This window comes from Copadichromis virginalis, linkage group LG4 (genome assembly GCF_057382275.1).
Source record: "Copadichromis virginalis isolate Kocher_CV1m ecotype Utaka linkage group LG4, C_Virginalis_male_GT1.1, whole genome shotgun sequence".
NCBI lineage: Eukaryota > Metazoa > Chordata > Actinopteri > Cichliformes > Cichlidae > Copadichromis > Copadichromis virginalis.
Window position 1 is genome coordinate 5,132,907 of NC_140621.1, and position 17,700 is coordinate 5,150,606.

Below are 17,700 nucleotides of genomic sequence, written 5' to 3' on the forward strand. Positions count from 1 at the left end.
CGGCAAAATTTAGGTACACATCACAGCTCTTTATTGTGATAGGAAGGATATAAATAAAGTGTAAACTAAATGAATACAAAGAAATATAAAAGATAAGCCTAATAAAACAATAGACATTTAGCAAACATTGAGACCAATCCCTGTGTTGAAAATATTGCATCAGTGGATTTTTTCATGAGCAATCTCTGTTGGGCTTTCTTCACCACTGTGTTGATGAGGACAGGCTAATGTGTTAGTCCACAAAAGTCTGAAACACTTTCCAAGTCCCTGTTAATGAGTAATGTCTGAGTTACCTTTTCATTCTTCCTAAAATCCAACAAACACAAAGAGCTCTTTTGTCTTTGTTTGTTTAAGAAACAGGTTCTCTGCACAACACTGCCAAACACAAGTTCCACCACCATGGTGTCGTCAGTGAACTTAACAATGGTGTTACTATGGTGAATGGGCGTGTAACCATGGGTGGAGAGGAGGGGATCATATATAACCCTCTGAGTATGATTCATCAAAAAGTGTTTTATCCAACAGCATGCAGTTTAAATAATAGTTAGTGACAGAGGGTGGTGTTATTAGAAGCAGAGCTAAAGCATGCATCCATGCTTATCTGCTTCTTCATATATGACAATGCAGTGACAGTGAAAATGCAAGTGCTACAGTCCTCGGTGTACTTATTTGCCCTGTAAGAAAATGTGTGTGCATTAAACGTGAAGGAAATGAATGACATAATATTACTCTGGACCAATTTCTTGAACCACTTCATAACCAGTTGAGTTTAGTCAGTGTTGATGGCTGGTAGACATTGAGGCAAGTTTTTTTTTTTTATGCAGATGGACTATGATGGATTTCAGGCAGGGTGAGTTGGTGGGATATGATAGGGACTGATTGAAAATCTTGACAAAGACCCATGTCAGCTGGTCGAAATAGTTCTACCACACCATGCTATGATGTCTGCAAACACCTCACTTTAAGAATGGAGTTATGATATAGGCTTGGTATAGGATACCCATATCCAGAAGATTGCTCAAACTATATTATACTATTGTGAGGTCTTCTTGGTGATATTTATTAACTAATCAGTTACTAGTTTTTAACAAAGCATAGTGTTTAAGATACTTCCTAATGTGGAAACATCTAGGAGTGAAGAAGAAGAGGCTTAAGATTGTTTTTCTGAGAAAGGTAAGATAATGAGAAAATGACAGTAACTGAAGGAAATAATGATTTTGCATCAACATAATGTTCTTTGGATGCTGTTAATGCTCTTAACAGCATGCAATTAATATATTAAAGAAGCATTTTCCAACAATATATGTTGGATATATGTGTATATGTTGTGTATATGCTGCTGTTATTGTGTATATATTTATTTATATTTCTTCATACATTCTTATATAGTTCTATATTGTGTATTTTGTTGTACAGTTATTTTATTTTCAACTTTAATTTATATATTTTATCTTATTCTCCCAGTTAAATTTACCCTTCATTCTAATTTGTGTTGTACAGTTATTTCATTTTTAACCTTAATTTATATTCTATTCCTTCCTAGTTAAATTTACCCTTTTTAATTTTTCATATTTATTTCCTATCTTATTCATAGCCTTTTCCTTTTTTGTTTTCTTTAGGTCACGAGCAGTTGTCCAAGCATTTCACTACATATCGTACTGTGTATGACTGTGTACGTGACAAATAAAATTTGAATTTGAATTTGAATATTTAAATGAATATGGGCTTGAATATTAAGCGCTGATCAAGAATTCACTTCTACCTGTTCCCATGTCATACAGGACTGGTACATGAGGCTGCTGGATGGTAATGGGAAACACGGCTTCATAGTTTTCAAACTGGAAGGTGACTAAACAAAAAAAAAAAAATGTTTAGGTTCAGAACAAGGGGGACTCACTTTTTCTTTCACAGTTATTTTAAACATGCATTAATGATCATGTGTAAAATGCACATTATTTTGCAAATTCAATTGTCATTTAAAAATGGGTGTTTATAGCGCTTCACATTTCTGACACATACCAAGGTCTCCAGTGTTTATGTGGTAGATGGTGCTGGTATAGGACACTTTGGCCAGCAGGTCATTGAGGACCAACAGGCTGCTAGACTCAATAATCAGTTTCGTCTCTCCAGAACCTGTGAATTAAAACCAGACAATTTTAAAGTAATATAATACTGCTCGTCATTTCTCAGAAAGGGCTTATAATATAATAGGAGTAGTCTTTAATTCAGAGTAATTTATTCTGGCTAATTAGGAAAGTGTCTTTCCTAATTAAATTATTCGCCCATCCATTCTCTTGCGCTTATCCTTATTGGGAGGTCGGGGTGGGTCGCCAGTCCGTCGCAGGTCTAACACATACAGACAACCATTGACACTCACATTCACAGGTAGTTAAGAATAACCAACTAACCTAACCTCAACCACTGCATGTGTTTGGATTCTGGGAGGGAGCCAGAGTAGACAAGAGAACCAGTGCAAACACAGAGAGAGCATGCACACTCCACACAAAAATACAGTAGATGGTGAAGATGAATTCAGGCCCTTCTTGTTGTGTATTTTGGGTTATAACAGGACCCGTAGCGGTCATGCCCAGATGCATTATGGGATAAAAAGCTTTAGGCTGTCGCTCGGGCTAGCTCCATGTTAAGTTATGCCGTTATAATAAATACCTCAAGTTACGTCGTGGTCATTGTTATACTGGTAACCCGGAGTGAAGATATAACAAAAGTGGCGACGAGGACGTCTGGACCGACGCTGCAGTCCGCTTGGAGTTTTACACTTTTTTTTCCTGCTGATGCCTCGTACTGACTTGGTGTTAGACGGCGCCGGAGGGAGGAATGTACAGCGGACAGGACGACGAAGGCAGACTCCGTAAGTGACGCTAACCAAAACATAAACGGGTAAAAGAGACGTTACGAAAAGGAACAGTTGTTAGGGGAAGAGTGCCATTCAACCAGGAGCCGAGTAATGGCTGGAGTTACTGGCCCTATCGGTCCCTTCGACGAAAGCACGGAGCAATGGAGCTCATATACGGAGCGTTTTGGATATTTCGTTGCGGCTAACGACATACAGGATGCTAAACTGGTGCCCATTTTTTTGAGTGTGATAGGCCCAAAGACTTTTACCCTGCTAAGGAGCCTGCTACAGCCAGCAAAGCCCGGCAATAAAAGTTTCACAGAGATCGTGGACACACTGACCAAACACTTCTCGCCCAAGCCCCTCGTGATCGCTGAACGGTTCAGGTTTCACAAGCGAAACCAAGAAGAGGGTGAGTCTGTCACAATGTTCGTTGCATCGTTACGCAAATTAGCTGAACACTGTGAGTTTAAAGATGTTTTAAATGACACATTAAGAGACAGACTCGTGTGTGGTTTAAGAAATGAAGCTGCACAGAAGAAATTGCTCACGGAAAGTGACTTGACTCTTGAGAAGGCAATTAATATCAGTGTGACCATGGAAATGGCATCAAAAGAAGCCCATGCGCTACATGCTACAGACAGAGTACACAAACTAGACAATGGTAAAGCAAATGCACAGGGACCATGCTTCCGCTGTGGCAAGTTAGGACACCTTGCTAGTGATTGCTGGTGCAAAGAAATGGATTCCAACAACTGTGGAAAAAAAGGTCATGTAGCACGGGCATGCAGGAACAAAAGGACTCAAAGCCTGGAAATAAAAGAGGCACTGCAAGATTCAAAAAAGAAAGACATGTTCACACAGTTAAGCTTCATGAGGATAGAGCAAATGACTCCTCAGGTGAAGAAGTGTTGTCTGCAATAAATACTGTGCGAATACTGAAGGTGGATGAAACCTCAGATGGCTTTTGGGTCACGCCCAAACTGGAGGGACATGTTGTAAAAATGCAGATTGACACTGGGTCAAAAGCATCACTAGTGTCATATAATGTCTATAGGACATGTCTGAAGCACCGTCCACTCAAACCCTCCGACACAGTATTTAAAGGATATACTGGACATCGAGTGCCTATGAAAGGAATGGCAGAGGTGACTGTTCAATACAATGGCCAAACTGCTAAGCTGCCTGTGTATGTTACGCAGAAGAACTGCCCTGCTATAATGGGACGTGTATGGCTCAAAACAATCAGACTCAACTGGCAAGGAGTGAGAAAGCTGTCGCATGGTTCCTCTCAGCTACAGGCCATACTGGGAAAACACCAGGAGGTTTTTCGTGAGGAGCTGGGCAGCATGAAAAAAATTACAGTGAAGCTGCATCTCAAGCCTGACTCCAAGCCAGTCTTTATGAAGGCTAGACCTGTGCCGTACGCCATTCGGCCCAAGGTGGAGTCTAATTTAGACGCATTGGTCAAGAATGGTGTTCTGGAGCCGGTTACGACCAGCGAGTGGGCTACGCCCATCGTTCCAGTTCTTAAAAAGGACGGCGGAATCCGGATCTGCGGAGACTTCAAGGTATCCGTGAATCCTGTATTAACAGCAGAGCAGTATCCCCTTCCGCTGATTGATGACTTATTTGCTGGTCTGAGTGGAGGACAAAAGTTCAGCAAAATAGATCTCAACCAAGCTTACCTGCAAATGCACGTCGAAGAGCAGTCACGTGACATGTTGACTATTAACACACATAAGGGACTTTTCAGATTTTGCAGGTTGCCTTTTGGCATCACATCAGCTCCAGCATTGTTTCAACGAGCGATTGATCAAATCCTGAGGGGATTACCTGGTGTGCAATGCTATCTGGATGATATCCTGTGTACAGGAGCAGATGATGAAGAGCATCTGCGCAACTTGGATGCGACCCTTCAGAGGCTGAAGGAATACGGATTGAGAGTCCGTAAGGAGAAATGTGACTTTTTCCAGTCATCTGTGGAATATCTAGGGCACGTGATTGATGAAAATGGACTTCACACTGCACCTTCGAAGATCACAGCAATCGTGGATGCACCCCCACCACGAAATGTCAGTCAGTTAAAGTCTTTCTTAGGGCTGTTGAACTACTACGGACGGTTCATACCCAACTTGGCATCACTCCTGAAACCACTGCACAACCTGCTACGCAAGGAAGAAGCATGGGAGTGGACAGCAAGCTGCCAAGAGGCCTTTCAAAAGGCAAAGGATTCACTGACTGCATCTGAGGTGCTAACCCACTTCAATCCCAAGTTCCCAATTCAGCTTGCTTGTGATGCTTCTCCCTATGGGGTGGGGGCAGTGATTTCCCACATTCTCCCAAATGGCGAAGAAAGGCCAATTGCATTCCCATCAAGGACATTATCCAAGGACGTTGATCCAAGATGGCGCCGCGTAAGGATGCCCTGGTGCTTCAGTGCGTTACTTTTGTTTTGTTTTTGTGCATAACTTCTGTGTCTGGGCACTCCTCTGGATATTCTTACACCAGAGAAGAGCTTCTTAACTACAGGAGTACAACACCTGTGGATTTACTTCCAATATTTGTCGCATCTGCGGCAGATTTACTGCAGACTCTGATCAGGAAAGTGAGACGCCGAAAGAGAGGTAAGCGAGCCGGCGCACTGGTGCGTCTGAGGAGACGTGGACTGCGAACTGCTCTTCCTGGGATCTTCCTTTCCAATGTACGCTCACTCAGGAATAAAATAGACGAGCTGGCCCTGATTAGAAGCATGAACAGAGACTTTGCCTCCTCCTGTGTCTTATGTTTTACGGAGTCGTGGCTCTGTGAGGACATCCCGGACAGCGCGCTCAAGCTGGAGGGCTTTCATTTGCTGCGCGCGGACCGGCAGGCCTCTCTCTCTGGTAAGACCAAAGGTGGAGGTGTCTGCTTCTACATTAATAGTGGCTGGTGCACAGATGTAACAGTGATTGCTCAGCACTGCTCTTCCTCTCTGGAATACCTTTTTATTCACTGCAAACCGTTTTATTCTCCGCGGGAGTTTGCTTCATTCATCCTGGCCGCTGTTTACATCCCGCCAGATGCAGATGCGCAGGCAGCTCAGTGCGCACTCGCGGAGCAGATACTGCACATGGAGCGGACATTCCCGGACTCTCTCATTATTGCTCTTGGGGACTTTAACAAAGCCAATCTGAGCCATGAGCTTCCCAAATACAAGCAGTATATTAAATGCCCGACCAGAGAGGAGAGGACATTAGACCACTGTTACAGCACGATCAGCGGGGCCTATCGTGCGGTGCCCCGCGCTTCACTCGGACTTTCTGACCACGTCATGATCCACCTAATCCCCGCATACAGACAGAGGCTGAAGCTCTCCAAACCTGTCGTGAGGACCAAAAAACTGTGGAGCAACGAGGCTGTGGAGGAGCTTCGCACGTGTTTGGAGTCTACAGACTGGGACACAATGAAGGCTGCTTCTAACAGCTTGGACGAGTTTACGGACACTGTCACCTCCTATATCCACTTCTGTGAGGACAGCATTGTGCCATCACGCACCAGGGTGAGTTATAACAATGACAAACCCTGGTTTACTCCTAAACTCAAAAAGCTGTGGCTGGAAAAGAGAAAGGCGTTCAGAAGCGGAGACAGGGACTGCTACAGAGAGGCCAAGTACAGGTTCACTAAAGAAGTGGACATTGCTAAACATCAGCACTCTGAGAAGATGCAGCAGCAGATCTCAGAGAATGACTCGGCCTCTGTGTGGAAAGGTTTTAGGAATATCACCAACTACAAGCCTAAAACCCCCCACTCCACTGACGACTTGCTCTTGGCCAACACCCTCAACGACTTTTACTGCCGTTTTGACGAGCCATCAGGCAGCCTTCACACCTCCAACGGCCCCAACAATAGAGACACTTTGGACACTCATTCCCCCACCTCTCCCCCCTCCATAGAGCCATCACCACCTTCAAACACTTCACCTACAACACCCCCCTCCTCACCCCACACAAAAGAGGATTTCACACCACCTCCTCCCACCACAACTCTTCATATTCATGAAGAAGGTGTGAGGAAGCAGTTTAAGAGTCTGAATGCTCGAAAAGCTCCCGGCCCAGACGGCGCGTCTCCTGCCACCCTCAGACACTGTGCAAACGAGCTGGCCCCAGTGTTTTCTGGCATTTTCAACTCCTCACTGCAGGCATGTCATGTGCCTGCCTGCTTCAAGTCCTCTACCATAATCCCTGTCCCCAAGAAACCTAGGATCACTGGACTAAATGACTACAGACCCGTGGCTCTGACATCTGTGGTCATGAAGTCTTTTGAGCGCCTGGTTCTCTCCTATCTCAAGACCCTCACGGCCCCCCTCCTGGACCCCCTGCAGTTTGCATATAGAGCCAACAGGTCTGTAGATGACGCCATCAACATGGCCCTACACTTCATCCTGCAGCATCTGGACTCCCCAGGAACCTACGCCAGGATCCTGTTTGTGGACTTCAGCTCTGCCTTCAATACCATCCTTCCAGACCATCTCCAAGGCAAGCTTTCCCAGATGAATGTGCCTGATCCCATCTGCCGGTGGATCACTGACTTCCTGACGGACAGGAAGCAGCATGTGAGGCTGGGAAAGAATGTCCCGGACTCCCGGACCATCAGCACCGGCTCCCCTCAGGGCTGTGTTCTTTCTCCTCTGCTCTTCTCCCTGTATACTAACTGCTGCACCTCCACCCACCAGTCTGTCAAGCTAATCAAGTTTGCAGATGACACCACCGTTATTGGACTCATCTCGGACGGGGATGAGTCTGCCTACAGGAGGGAGGTTGAACGTCTGGTGTCCTGGTGCAGCCACAACAACCTGGTGCTGAATGCCCAGAAGACAGTGGAGATTATTGTGGACTTCAGGAAGCACACAGCCCCACTCCCCCCCATCATCCTGACTGACACCCCCATCACCTCTGTGGACTCATTCCGCTTCCTGGGTACCACCATCACCCAGGACCTGAAGTGGGAGCCCACCATCACCTCCGTCATTAAGAAAGCCCAGCAGAGGATGTACTTCCTGAGGCAGCTGAAGAAATTCAACCTGCCAACACGGACGATGATGCAATTCTACACTGCAATCATCGAGTCCATCCTCACCTCCTCCATCACCGTGTGGTACGCTGGAGCCACTATCAGGGACAAACAGAGACTGCAGCGTGTTGTGCGCTCTGCTGAGAAGGTGATTGGCTGCAGACTCCCATCTCTGCAGGACCTGTACAGCTCCAGGACACTGGGGCGTGCAGCTCGGATCTCAGCTGACCCTTCTCACCCTGGACACAGTCTGTTTGACCTGCTCCCCTCAGGCAGGAGGCTCCGGTCCATTCGCACCAGAACCTCTCGCCATAAGAACAGTTTCTTCCCCTCTGCTGTTGGACACATGAACAATAACCGTATGACTGTTCCCACCACTAACACATGACCCTACGCTGTGTTCACTGCATCATTCCATGTTTGCACTGATCACCACCTGCACTCATGTATATATCATGTATATATCTATCTATCTACTTAGCACTTTTAATTCTTATTCTCATTTTTATTTTCATGTCTATTTAAGCGTAATTTATGACAGTATGTTTGCACTGAAGCACCGCAGCAATTTCCTAATGTTGTAAACCTGCTCAACATTTGGCAATAAAACCTTTCTGATTCTGATTCTGATTAAACACAGCAGAGTCCAACTATGCTCAGCTGGAACGAGAGGCGCTGAGCATTGTATTCAGTGTTCGGAAATTCCACCAGTACCTGTACGGTAGGAAGTTTACACTGTTTACTGACCATAGGCCTCTCACAACCATCCTGGGACCCTATACAGGGATTCCATCTCTTGCTGCTTCACGTCTCCAGAGGTGGGCGTTGATATTGTCAGGACATTCTTATGACATCAAGTATTGCAAATCGGAGTCTCATTGCAATGCAGATGGGTTGTCCAGGTTACCCCTTCCTGTTAAAAAACCCGTCTCTGACACAGTTGAGATCCTCTACTTCAGGGAGGTAGAGACAGCACCTGTTTCGGCTGTGCAGGTGAAAAAGGCATCCAGAATTGACCCTGTGTTGGCAGCAGTGCTGGACTGGATCATTAAGGGTCTGCCTGCAAGTAAGGGTGTAGACCTGAAGGCTTTCCTGGGAAAGCGGGTGGAGCTTTCTGTTCAGGCGGGATGTTTGCTGTGGGGGAGGAGAGTCATCATTCCCATGTCATTGCGACCAAAACTGTTGAAGCAACTGCATGCAGGACATAGTGGAATAGTGAGAATGAAGGAAATAGCGAGAAGCTATTTTTGGTGGCCAAATATGGACAAACAGATTGAGGAGATTGCTAAAAACTGCTCTTCGTGTCAGATGGTCCGGAAAAACCCACCACTTGCTCCTCTCCATCCCTGGGAGTTCCCACAGGAGCCATGGCATTGGGTACACATTGACTTTGCAGGTCCATACGAGGACAAAATGTTTCTTGTAGCTGTTGATGCACACAGTAAATGGCCTGAAGTGACCATCATGAAATCAGCCACCACTGAAAAGACCATAGAAGCTCTAGGAGAAATGTTCAGTAGGTTTGGATCTCCTACTCAGATAGTCTCTGACAATGGACCTCAACTGGTTTCACAGGAAATGGAGGCTTTCCTACAGGCTAATGGAGTGCAGCACATTACGTCAGCTCCATACCATCCTGCAACGAATGGTCTTGCAGAAAGGTTTGTTCAGACAATGAAACATGCACTGAAAACATCACAAGGCCAAGGAACACTGCATCAGAGACTGCACAAGTTTCTGCTTAACTACCGGAATAGTCCACATGCTACCACAAGGACATCTCCTGCCAACGCAATGTTCAAAAGAGATCTGCGCACTACCTTTGATCTTTTGAAACCCTCAACTGTGAAGGACACTGTACAAAAACAAGAGAAACAAATCATGTACAGGGGTCAAAAGGTCAAGGACAGAGTCTTCAGCACCGGCGAGTAAGTGCAGGCCAGGAACTACCGAGGAGTACACAAGTGGGTTCCTGCAACTGTCATTGCTCAAACTGGTCCAGTTTCATATACAGTTCAGGTGGCCGATGGAGTGTGGAGAAGACACGTGGATCAGCTACTCCGGTCCGCACCAGTGTCTGCAGAAGGGTCTTGCGGAGATCTTGGAAATGCACTCATCGACTCGGCAGCCCCTTCACACACACAAGTAGAGAACTCCACCACATCAGGAACAGTGGTTCCACCTGTAAATGAGACTGTAAGAGAGACTGAGACATCTTCGGTGTCAGGAACAAAGGCTCCACAAGAGAGCACACAGACTGATGTTACCCCAACAGAGAGCGGCGGCCTCCTGTTCGTCTGAGTTATTAGATGGCACCTGACCCAAATGAAGGGGGCAGAATAATCCCCATGGGTCATGGGGGAGGTTGAGGTAGTCCACCCTCACTCCCCAAGATAGCAATTAAAAGAGTTGGTGTTGTAACCTTACAGTTAATAAGAGGTGAAATGTTTGTGAGGCTATTACTGTCATGTGCCAGTGAAGACTGAAGTTTGTGAGTAGATCACCTGTTTATTTCGTAGTACATCCTTTGTAAGAGGGGAGGAGATGTTGTGTATTTTGGGTTATAACAGGACCCGTAGCGGTCACGCCCAGATGCATTATGGGATAAAAAGCTTTAGGCTGTCGCTCGGGCTAGCTCCATGTTAAGTTATGCCGTTATAATAAATACCTCAAGTTACGTCGTGGTCCGAGTATCATTGTTATACTAGTAACCCGGAGTGAAGATATAACACTTCTTGCTGTGAGGCAACAGTGTTAACTACCACGCTAGCCCAGCCAAAATTAATTAGTTACTGATAATTGACAACAACAATATGAAGCCCTGAACTTTACCAAATAAGATTCATGTAAAACCACCAATACTACGCTGATTGAGGAGACACGATGTCTAAAATTGTATGGAGCTATGGAGGCAAGTCCAAGGGAAAACCATCATAATATAAAAAGATGTAATAAAAAAGGGTAGGGTTGCAGGGTAGTGCTTTTAAAAAAGTGTCAAGATACCTTGTAAGAAAAAGAACACATGTATATGTCTTTGTCTTCTAAATTTTATCACATTACTCTTTTATGAATTCAGTCTTTTGAGATTGCAATTTTTATTTTACATATGTTACAGGAAAAAAATTATAAAAATCTAAAAAAAAAGTAATAACGGCTAGTTTAATGTGTTACTGACAGAAATAATGGAGAGCCAGCAATCTTTGTAGAACATAACAGATAATTACCACCTAGACAGTGGAAGGATCAGACACACTTTAGGCTGAGTACATGAAAACCCTTCATTTGACCTTCATTGACCTTAATGTGTGAGTCAGCAGTGCAATCAACAACTGTTCAAAAGGACCAGTGCAGCTCTCCATCCACATTCCAATGTAAGGAACCAACACCCACTGATGTCTATAAATAAAGACCAGGGCAGTGGCGGAGCACGAGTCCCTGAGCTCTCACTCTCGTGCAGGTGCTCTGTGGCTGTCCTTGATGCAAGTAAAACTGTGTGTTTCTCCTCTCTGATTCTCAGCTGAAGTGTTTTAGAATACATCTCTTGACACAGTGTCTCACTCAAGTTAATCTGATATTTGTGTTTAGTCAAGACTCTTGCCCACGTAAAAGATCACTCATGTGTTTTGTGTTTGTTTAAGTCGAATTAGTCACTCACCCCAGTTTAAATTATTTGTAAATATCTTTAAGTCTTTAACTACTTCTTCTGCCTTGTTGTTTTGCCTGAGTCCCGCACTTGAGTTGTGTTACCATTTGTTTTCTAAACATAATAAAGTGTTTTGTGAAGGCACTGGAAACAATTCTTCCAAACACCAAACATGTATTCTATTAGACCACAATATTGTGTTCTGGTTTTAGCAAATAATTTATATACATTTAGAAAAAGAAAAAGTTCTTCTTCCATGGTCTCAATGAACTCCACCCCTACATTTTTGAATCAGCCACATAAGACCCACAACTGTACTTTGCTTAGCCTGCAACCTGTCAGTTGCCTCTGGAGTCCCACAGGCTCTACAAGCCGCAGCCCCTTGTTGCCAATTTAGAAATGCAGCACATGATCCACTCAGATTCACTGTTCCCAGCCTCCCTCAGAGTGCAGTTGAGGTGTGATGGGGCGTGGTTCGTGGCACACTGCGGTGGAGGAAAACACACCTGAGCTGCATGAGATCATCACGCCTCTCTCCATAAAAGAGTGAACTGGGGCCTGAGTGTTGTTATTGTGTATGTGTGGCTGGCAGGTGAAAAGCTGCAGCCAAGTGTAAAACAAACGCCAACAGAATAAAGAAGTGTTTGAAAGTGTGACAATGTGGTAGGATCTGCCATGCGTCTTCTACAGCTATTACTTCCAGGCTGGACGACTGCAATTCATTATTATCAGGATGTCCAAAAAACTCGCTGAAAAGCCTTCAGCTAATCCAAAATGCTGCAGCAAGAGTCCTGACAGGGACTAGAAAGAGAGAGCATATTTCTCCTGTTTTGGCTTCCCTTCATTGGCTTCCTGTTAAAACCAGAATTGAATTCAAAATCCTGCTCCTCACATACAAGGTCTTAAATAATCAGGCCCCATCTTATCTTAATGACCTTGTAGTACCATATCACCCTATTAGAGCACTTCGCTCTCGCTCTGCAGGCCTACTTGTTGTTCCTAGAGTATTTAAAAGTAGAATGGGAGGCAGAGCCTTCAGTTTTCAGGCCCCTCTTCTGTGGAACCAGCTTCCAGTTTGGATTCGGGAGACAGACACTATCTCTACTTTCAAGATTAGGCTTCAAACTTTCCTTTTTGCTAAAGCATATAGTTAGGGCTGGACCAGGTGACCCTGAATCCTCCCTTAGTTATGCTGCAATAGACGTAGGCTGCCGGGGGATTCCCATGATGCATTGAGGTTTTCCTTTCCAGTCACCTTTCTCACTCACTATGTATTAACAGACCTCTCTGCATTGAATCATATCTGTTATTAATCGCTGTCTCTCTTCCACAGCATGTCTTTTATCCTGTCTTCTTTCTCTCACCCTGAAAAGGATAAGCGGAAGCGAATGAATGGAAAAAAAAATGGAATAAATTAAATTACAGTGGGAATTGAAGATGGCCCCTGCCTGCAGCATACCCTCACCAGGTCTGTCCAGAATTTTCTGCCACAACTGATCACCAGGTGGTGATCAACTAGCGGCGCATCTCATCTCTGCACATGAGTGTCCATGACTTATGGCTGCAGATTTGATAATACGATTACAAAACTGACCATCAACCTTCTACATAGTGTTCTGGTGCCACATTCACTTATGAATACCCTCAATCGTGGTGTTATGTTGTCGTTAACACTGAAGTCCAGTAACAGAACTCCATTCAGATATAACAGCCTATTCCTCCCTATGACACCTCTCCAGGTCCCGCTATCATTGCCCATGTGAAGTTATGGAGTAGAACAATGGAATCCCCAGATGGCACACTTCCCAGCACTCCAACAAATGACCCCAAGAAGGCTGAGCACTCTGAAGTGTCATTTGGCACACAGACAAATGATAGTCAGGACCTTTTCCCCAACCCAAAGGCATAGAGAAGCAACTTCTCATTCATTGGAGAAAATCTCAATGTCTGGAAAGAAAACTTGTTGGAGGGTGGAGGATTCAAGTATACTCCCACCATGGTGGTAGTTGGACCCATGTAGCTTCTTTGGTCTGAGGCCTGCTAGCCTCCACGGGAAAAGCCCTGGCCATCAGGTGTGGCTAGAGAAATTGAACTCAGAACCTTGAGTCTTACACTCCAGGCCACTAAACTAAACCCAGTCATATTCCAAGAACACTGAACAAGAGGGGCGCTGCTGCAACAGCTGTGACCGGTACATACTGGGCCTGTAAGGCTACTCAGTCCTCTCAGTTTAGCTGGGGTACTGGGGTATTTAGAAATTAGAGGCAATTAGAACTGGGGGAGTCCCCTCACCTACTAGCTCCTTCCAAGCTCTGCACTGAAGTAATACTCATATGATCAAACTTCCTGTATTCGGGTGCTGGTCCCACAGATCAACAAGTGCAATCCCCTTAGTTCTGACTACCTTTCCTCTCTTTGTTACCATTCAAATAAACTTCTCCAGTTTGAATGATATTCCAATGTAATTGCTGTAGACGCTGTACTGGTATGGATCAGTGTATCAATGTCTTGTTCACTCTTGGCATATAGTTTACCTTACACCTAGCTTTTACTAGTCTTCCGCTGCTCAAATTTTCATCCAAAATAATTATATAAATATTAGCATTTTCTGTACAGTGTTCATCCTTCTATTGGGGACACAGGAACAAAAAACAATGAAACAAAGAGAAAAAAAGCAAGCTAATAATATTCAATAATTAAAAATAACAAAAGAAAAAACCCAAACCAATGTTAATTTGGTACCAGTGTATATATAAATTTACCTTTGACTTGGAAACTCACCTTGAACAGTGGCCTCTGCAGTTGGAGTTTCTGTGGTTAGGACACCATTTGACACAGTTAAGAAAACCTAGAATAGAAACACATGAATAAACTAAAAAGCACTCTGAGTAATTTTAGCAATACCAATACTACTACCACCTCCACAAAACTGCACCACCACTCAAGCTGTCTTTTTAAACCAGAAGAAAGCTTTAAAGTGAGACGGAAACTGAGAACCTGATGCAAATACATATTTTTCAGCGTTCCTATAGTTTTATAACATTCAGTGCATATCAGGTGCACTACACAGCCCAAAGGGTGTGTGGTCTGTCTTGTTAGATTGCAAAATAGTGGGAAACGCAAGTACGCACAGCTTCTTCAACTGAGGACAGTTTGAATTATATTGTGAAATCCACTGTCCTGCAAGCATAGGTTTCAGTGCGTGAATCTTAAAAGTAAAAATTTAGGAATATGAAATAAACCTGCCACCCCAACTTATGTAGAGATTGCAAGAGGGTGCTTTTAGACAAATGTCAAAGGCTAATAAAGTTAAAATCTATCATGTGAGCTTGTGCTGTTTGAGAAATTTCAAAATCAACTACCAAAAGGGGCTGTAATTGATAATTGGCAGCTATTATTGTAGTGGTAAGACTACACACGTAAGACTAGAACCTCATGGAAGAAAATTTATAAAAGCTTGTCGTCCTTTTGGTCATTGCTGTTTCAATGTACTGCTAGACTGATTTTATACATAAAAAACTGTACTAAATGATATCTCCATGCCCTGTTCCAGGTTCAAAATTTAGCCTATTTCTCTGGTCAATGTACAATAATGTCCTTCATTATTTCTTCTGGTCTAGTCTCAAGGCCAATGAACTAACAACTATAACAAGTATCTGTTGCTCATGTGATACATATCGTATCACAAATCAGGTGATTCCTGCTGTTTTTTTGAAAACTGCCACGTCAGCTAAAAAATGGGTGGAGTGCCCACTCTGGGTGACAACAAATTGTGGCAGGATCAGCCTGATATTATTTGTATCCCATACTGACTATGCAGATTGTATACCAAGCCTTGTTTGCCACACATGAATGCAATAATACATTTTTTGACAGTTGGTATATAGTATATAATTCTCTTGGCATAAAAATGAGAAAATGTGAACTTAAATTCAGAATATGATACTGGCTCTCAAAATCAAAGCATTTTCAGTAGCAAGCTCTATAAAATCCCAAGGTCACCCAATATGGCTGCTGTACATTGATTAAAAAATCATGTCAAAGAAGAAAGAAGTATAATTGCTTGTAATATTTACAAAAATCCCCAGATTTGTACATCAAAATTAGTGACAGTCTCAGAGGTGATCAGAGACAATTAATTATGTTTAACTTTTCAGTACAATTTAATTGTTTTGAACATCATTGCCTTTTATAAAATAAAATAAGCATACACATCTTTGAACTTTACAAACATTCAGCAGCCAACTTTTATAAACCAGCCAACCTCTACCATTCAGTCAGGCAGATCTGGGTGAGATCTGCCTGTTTCTAATCTGTGATATCAGACCAACCTTATAGCTCGTTCCTTCTTCAGCATGCAGAGCTAAACCTGAAATAAAAACTACCTTCAGTGTCACTTAGTCCTTCTACTCAAATACACATATTCACATCATCTTTTCACTTTACACCAGTGTTGCAAGGTGAGTTCTTGAGGAAACCTCAGCTATCTTTCACTCAGTTTTTTATACGTTTTAAAATATTACGGTTTTTGTGCAATTTTTTGTCCCATTAACATGATTGGGACCACACTACAAGTGTGGTTGCTGGTTTAGCTCGCTGGGGTGAGCTGTGTTTTAGCTAACTGAGATAAGCAGGCGTTCTGAGAGCGGGAGGCGTGAATTCCAGTCTTTCTCGTGGTAACATTTTTTTCAGCAGACAGTGCAGTTTCTTCTGCACACCGGTTTGGCTTGCTGGCATGAGCACCGTTGTAGCTCACTGAGATGAGCAGGCACCCTGACAACGGGGGGCGTAGGTTTGACTATCTGTGGCCTTTCAGCTTTTTTACCTCTTTTCAGCAGATAGTCCTGCTTCTTCAGCAGTTTTTCAAAGACCATTTCCACTACATGGCATTCACCTGCCATTTTCACAGGAAATGTAGCTTTTTCTAGCTGTTTTTTAAATGACTTAAGTTTACCTAGTCAATTGACTCTGAATCACCAAATAACTACTTCTTTGCAGATGTATTTGTTCAGTGCTGTTTTTGATCTGACTACTGACAGCTTACTTTTATAAAAACTACTATGATCACTTTCATGTTAACCTTATGTTCATAAACAATTGTGAACCATGGCCTTGTTGCCTTCCTATTCTATTTGTATTTATATTTTTATAGGAACATAAAAACTAAAACATTGGTGACCGAAGCATATGTTGAGCTTAACATACCTGGTATCGCAGTTGCAGTCAAGGGTCGTACTATAACGCCCTGGATAGGATACTGCAGAGGAGAGTTAGGCAAAGCAAAAAGTAGCTTGGATAGTATTGAATTAGTCCTGTTGAGGAGATGGATTTGGAAAAAATTAAACAAAATAATTTTGAATGCTCAGTATGACACACACACACACACACACACACACACACACACACACACACACACACACACACACACACACACACACACACACACACACATTTTAATTCATTTATTACTGCACTGTAAGTCTAACAGTTCACGGAAAGCTCGCACCCATACATCCATCTTCTACCTGGCTTTGTATTGCTGGAACTCTTTAGCTCGTCGCTGCATTAATTCCTCATACTGGTCTTTTGGGATTTGGTCTTTGAGAACTGTAAAGCCATCAGGACAGGTGCATGGACCAGGTAAGCGATGTTGTGTGGGCAAAGATGACTTATAATTTAGAGATCCTGAAGGGTCCCTGTAATATGGAAGTCCTGAAGAGTCACAATTCAACATCAACATTTAAATGAACTACTACAGTCAAGTATAAAAGAAAGTATGTCCTTATATGATGTGATCCTTATGGCAGCCTCAGCATGGCCATCCTAGTCATCATTAGATTCCTCCTCATCAGTCATTTCTTGGTCTAGATTGCATGGATTATATTCTGATGCAGACAATTTCTCCTCTAATGCATCCCCACCGTCAGTTTCCTGGCATCTCTCGTCCTCACCAGTGTAGTGATCAAATAAGTAGTAAAGAGCCTCACTTAGGTTATATATCACCTTGTCATGGTGCTGACACCCACTGACCTCTGAGCAAGGCCTCAAAAAAGCATTTTACACCAAATCTACGAGAAAAGTTCAATGATACAATGATGCTGCCAACAGAGGAGTTGTTGGCATGGAAGTGAGGCTCTATTGTGCAAACATT

General features: G+C 43.5%; 1 protein-coding gene across 2 annotated transcripts in view; it reads right to left on the reverse strand.

Annotated features, from left to right (window-relative positions):
- The window catches only part of LOC146710639 (beta-1,4 N-acetylgalactosaminyltransferase 2-like), a 45,659-nt gene that overhangs the window by 16,123 nt on the left and 11,836 nt on the right, over nt 1-17,700 (reverse strand). For both annotated transcript variants that reach the window (XM_085453241.1, XM_085453240.1), the window contains exons 3-8: nt 17,075-17,245; nt 16,755-16,861; nt 15,881-15,918; nt 14,331-14,397; nt 2,020-2,133; nt 1,763-1,849 (exon numbers count right to left, since the gene is read on the reverse strand). In XM_085453241.1, coding sequence (XP_085309367.1) covers nt 1,763-1,849; nt 2,020-2,133; nt 14,331-14,397; nt 15,881-15,918; nt 16,755-16,861; nt 17,075-17,245 — 584 coding nt within the window. The remainder of the gene's footprint in view (nt 1-1,762; nt 1,850-2,019; nt 2,134-14,330; nt 14,398-15,880; nt 15,919-16,754; nt 16,862-17,074; nt 17,246-17,700) is intronic.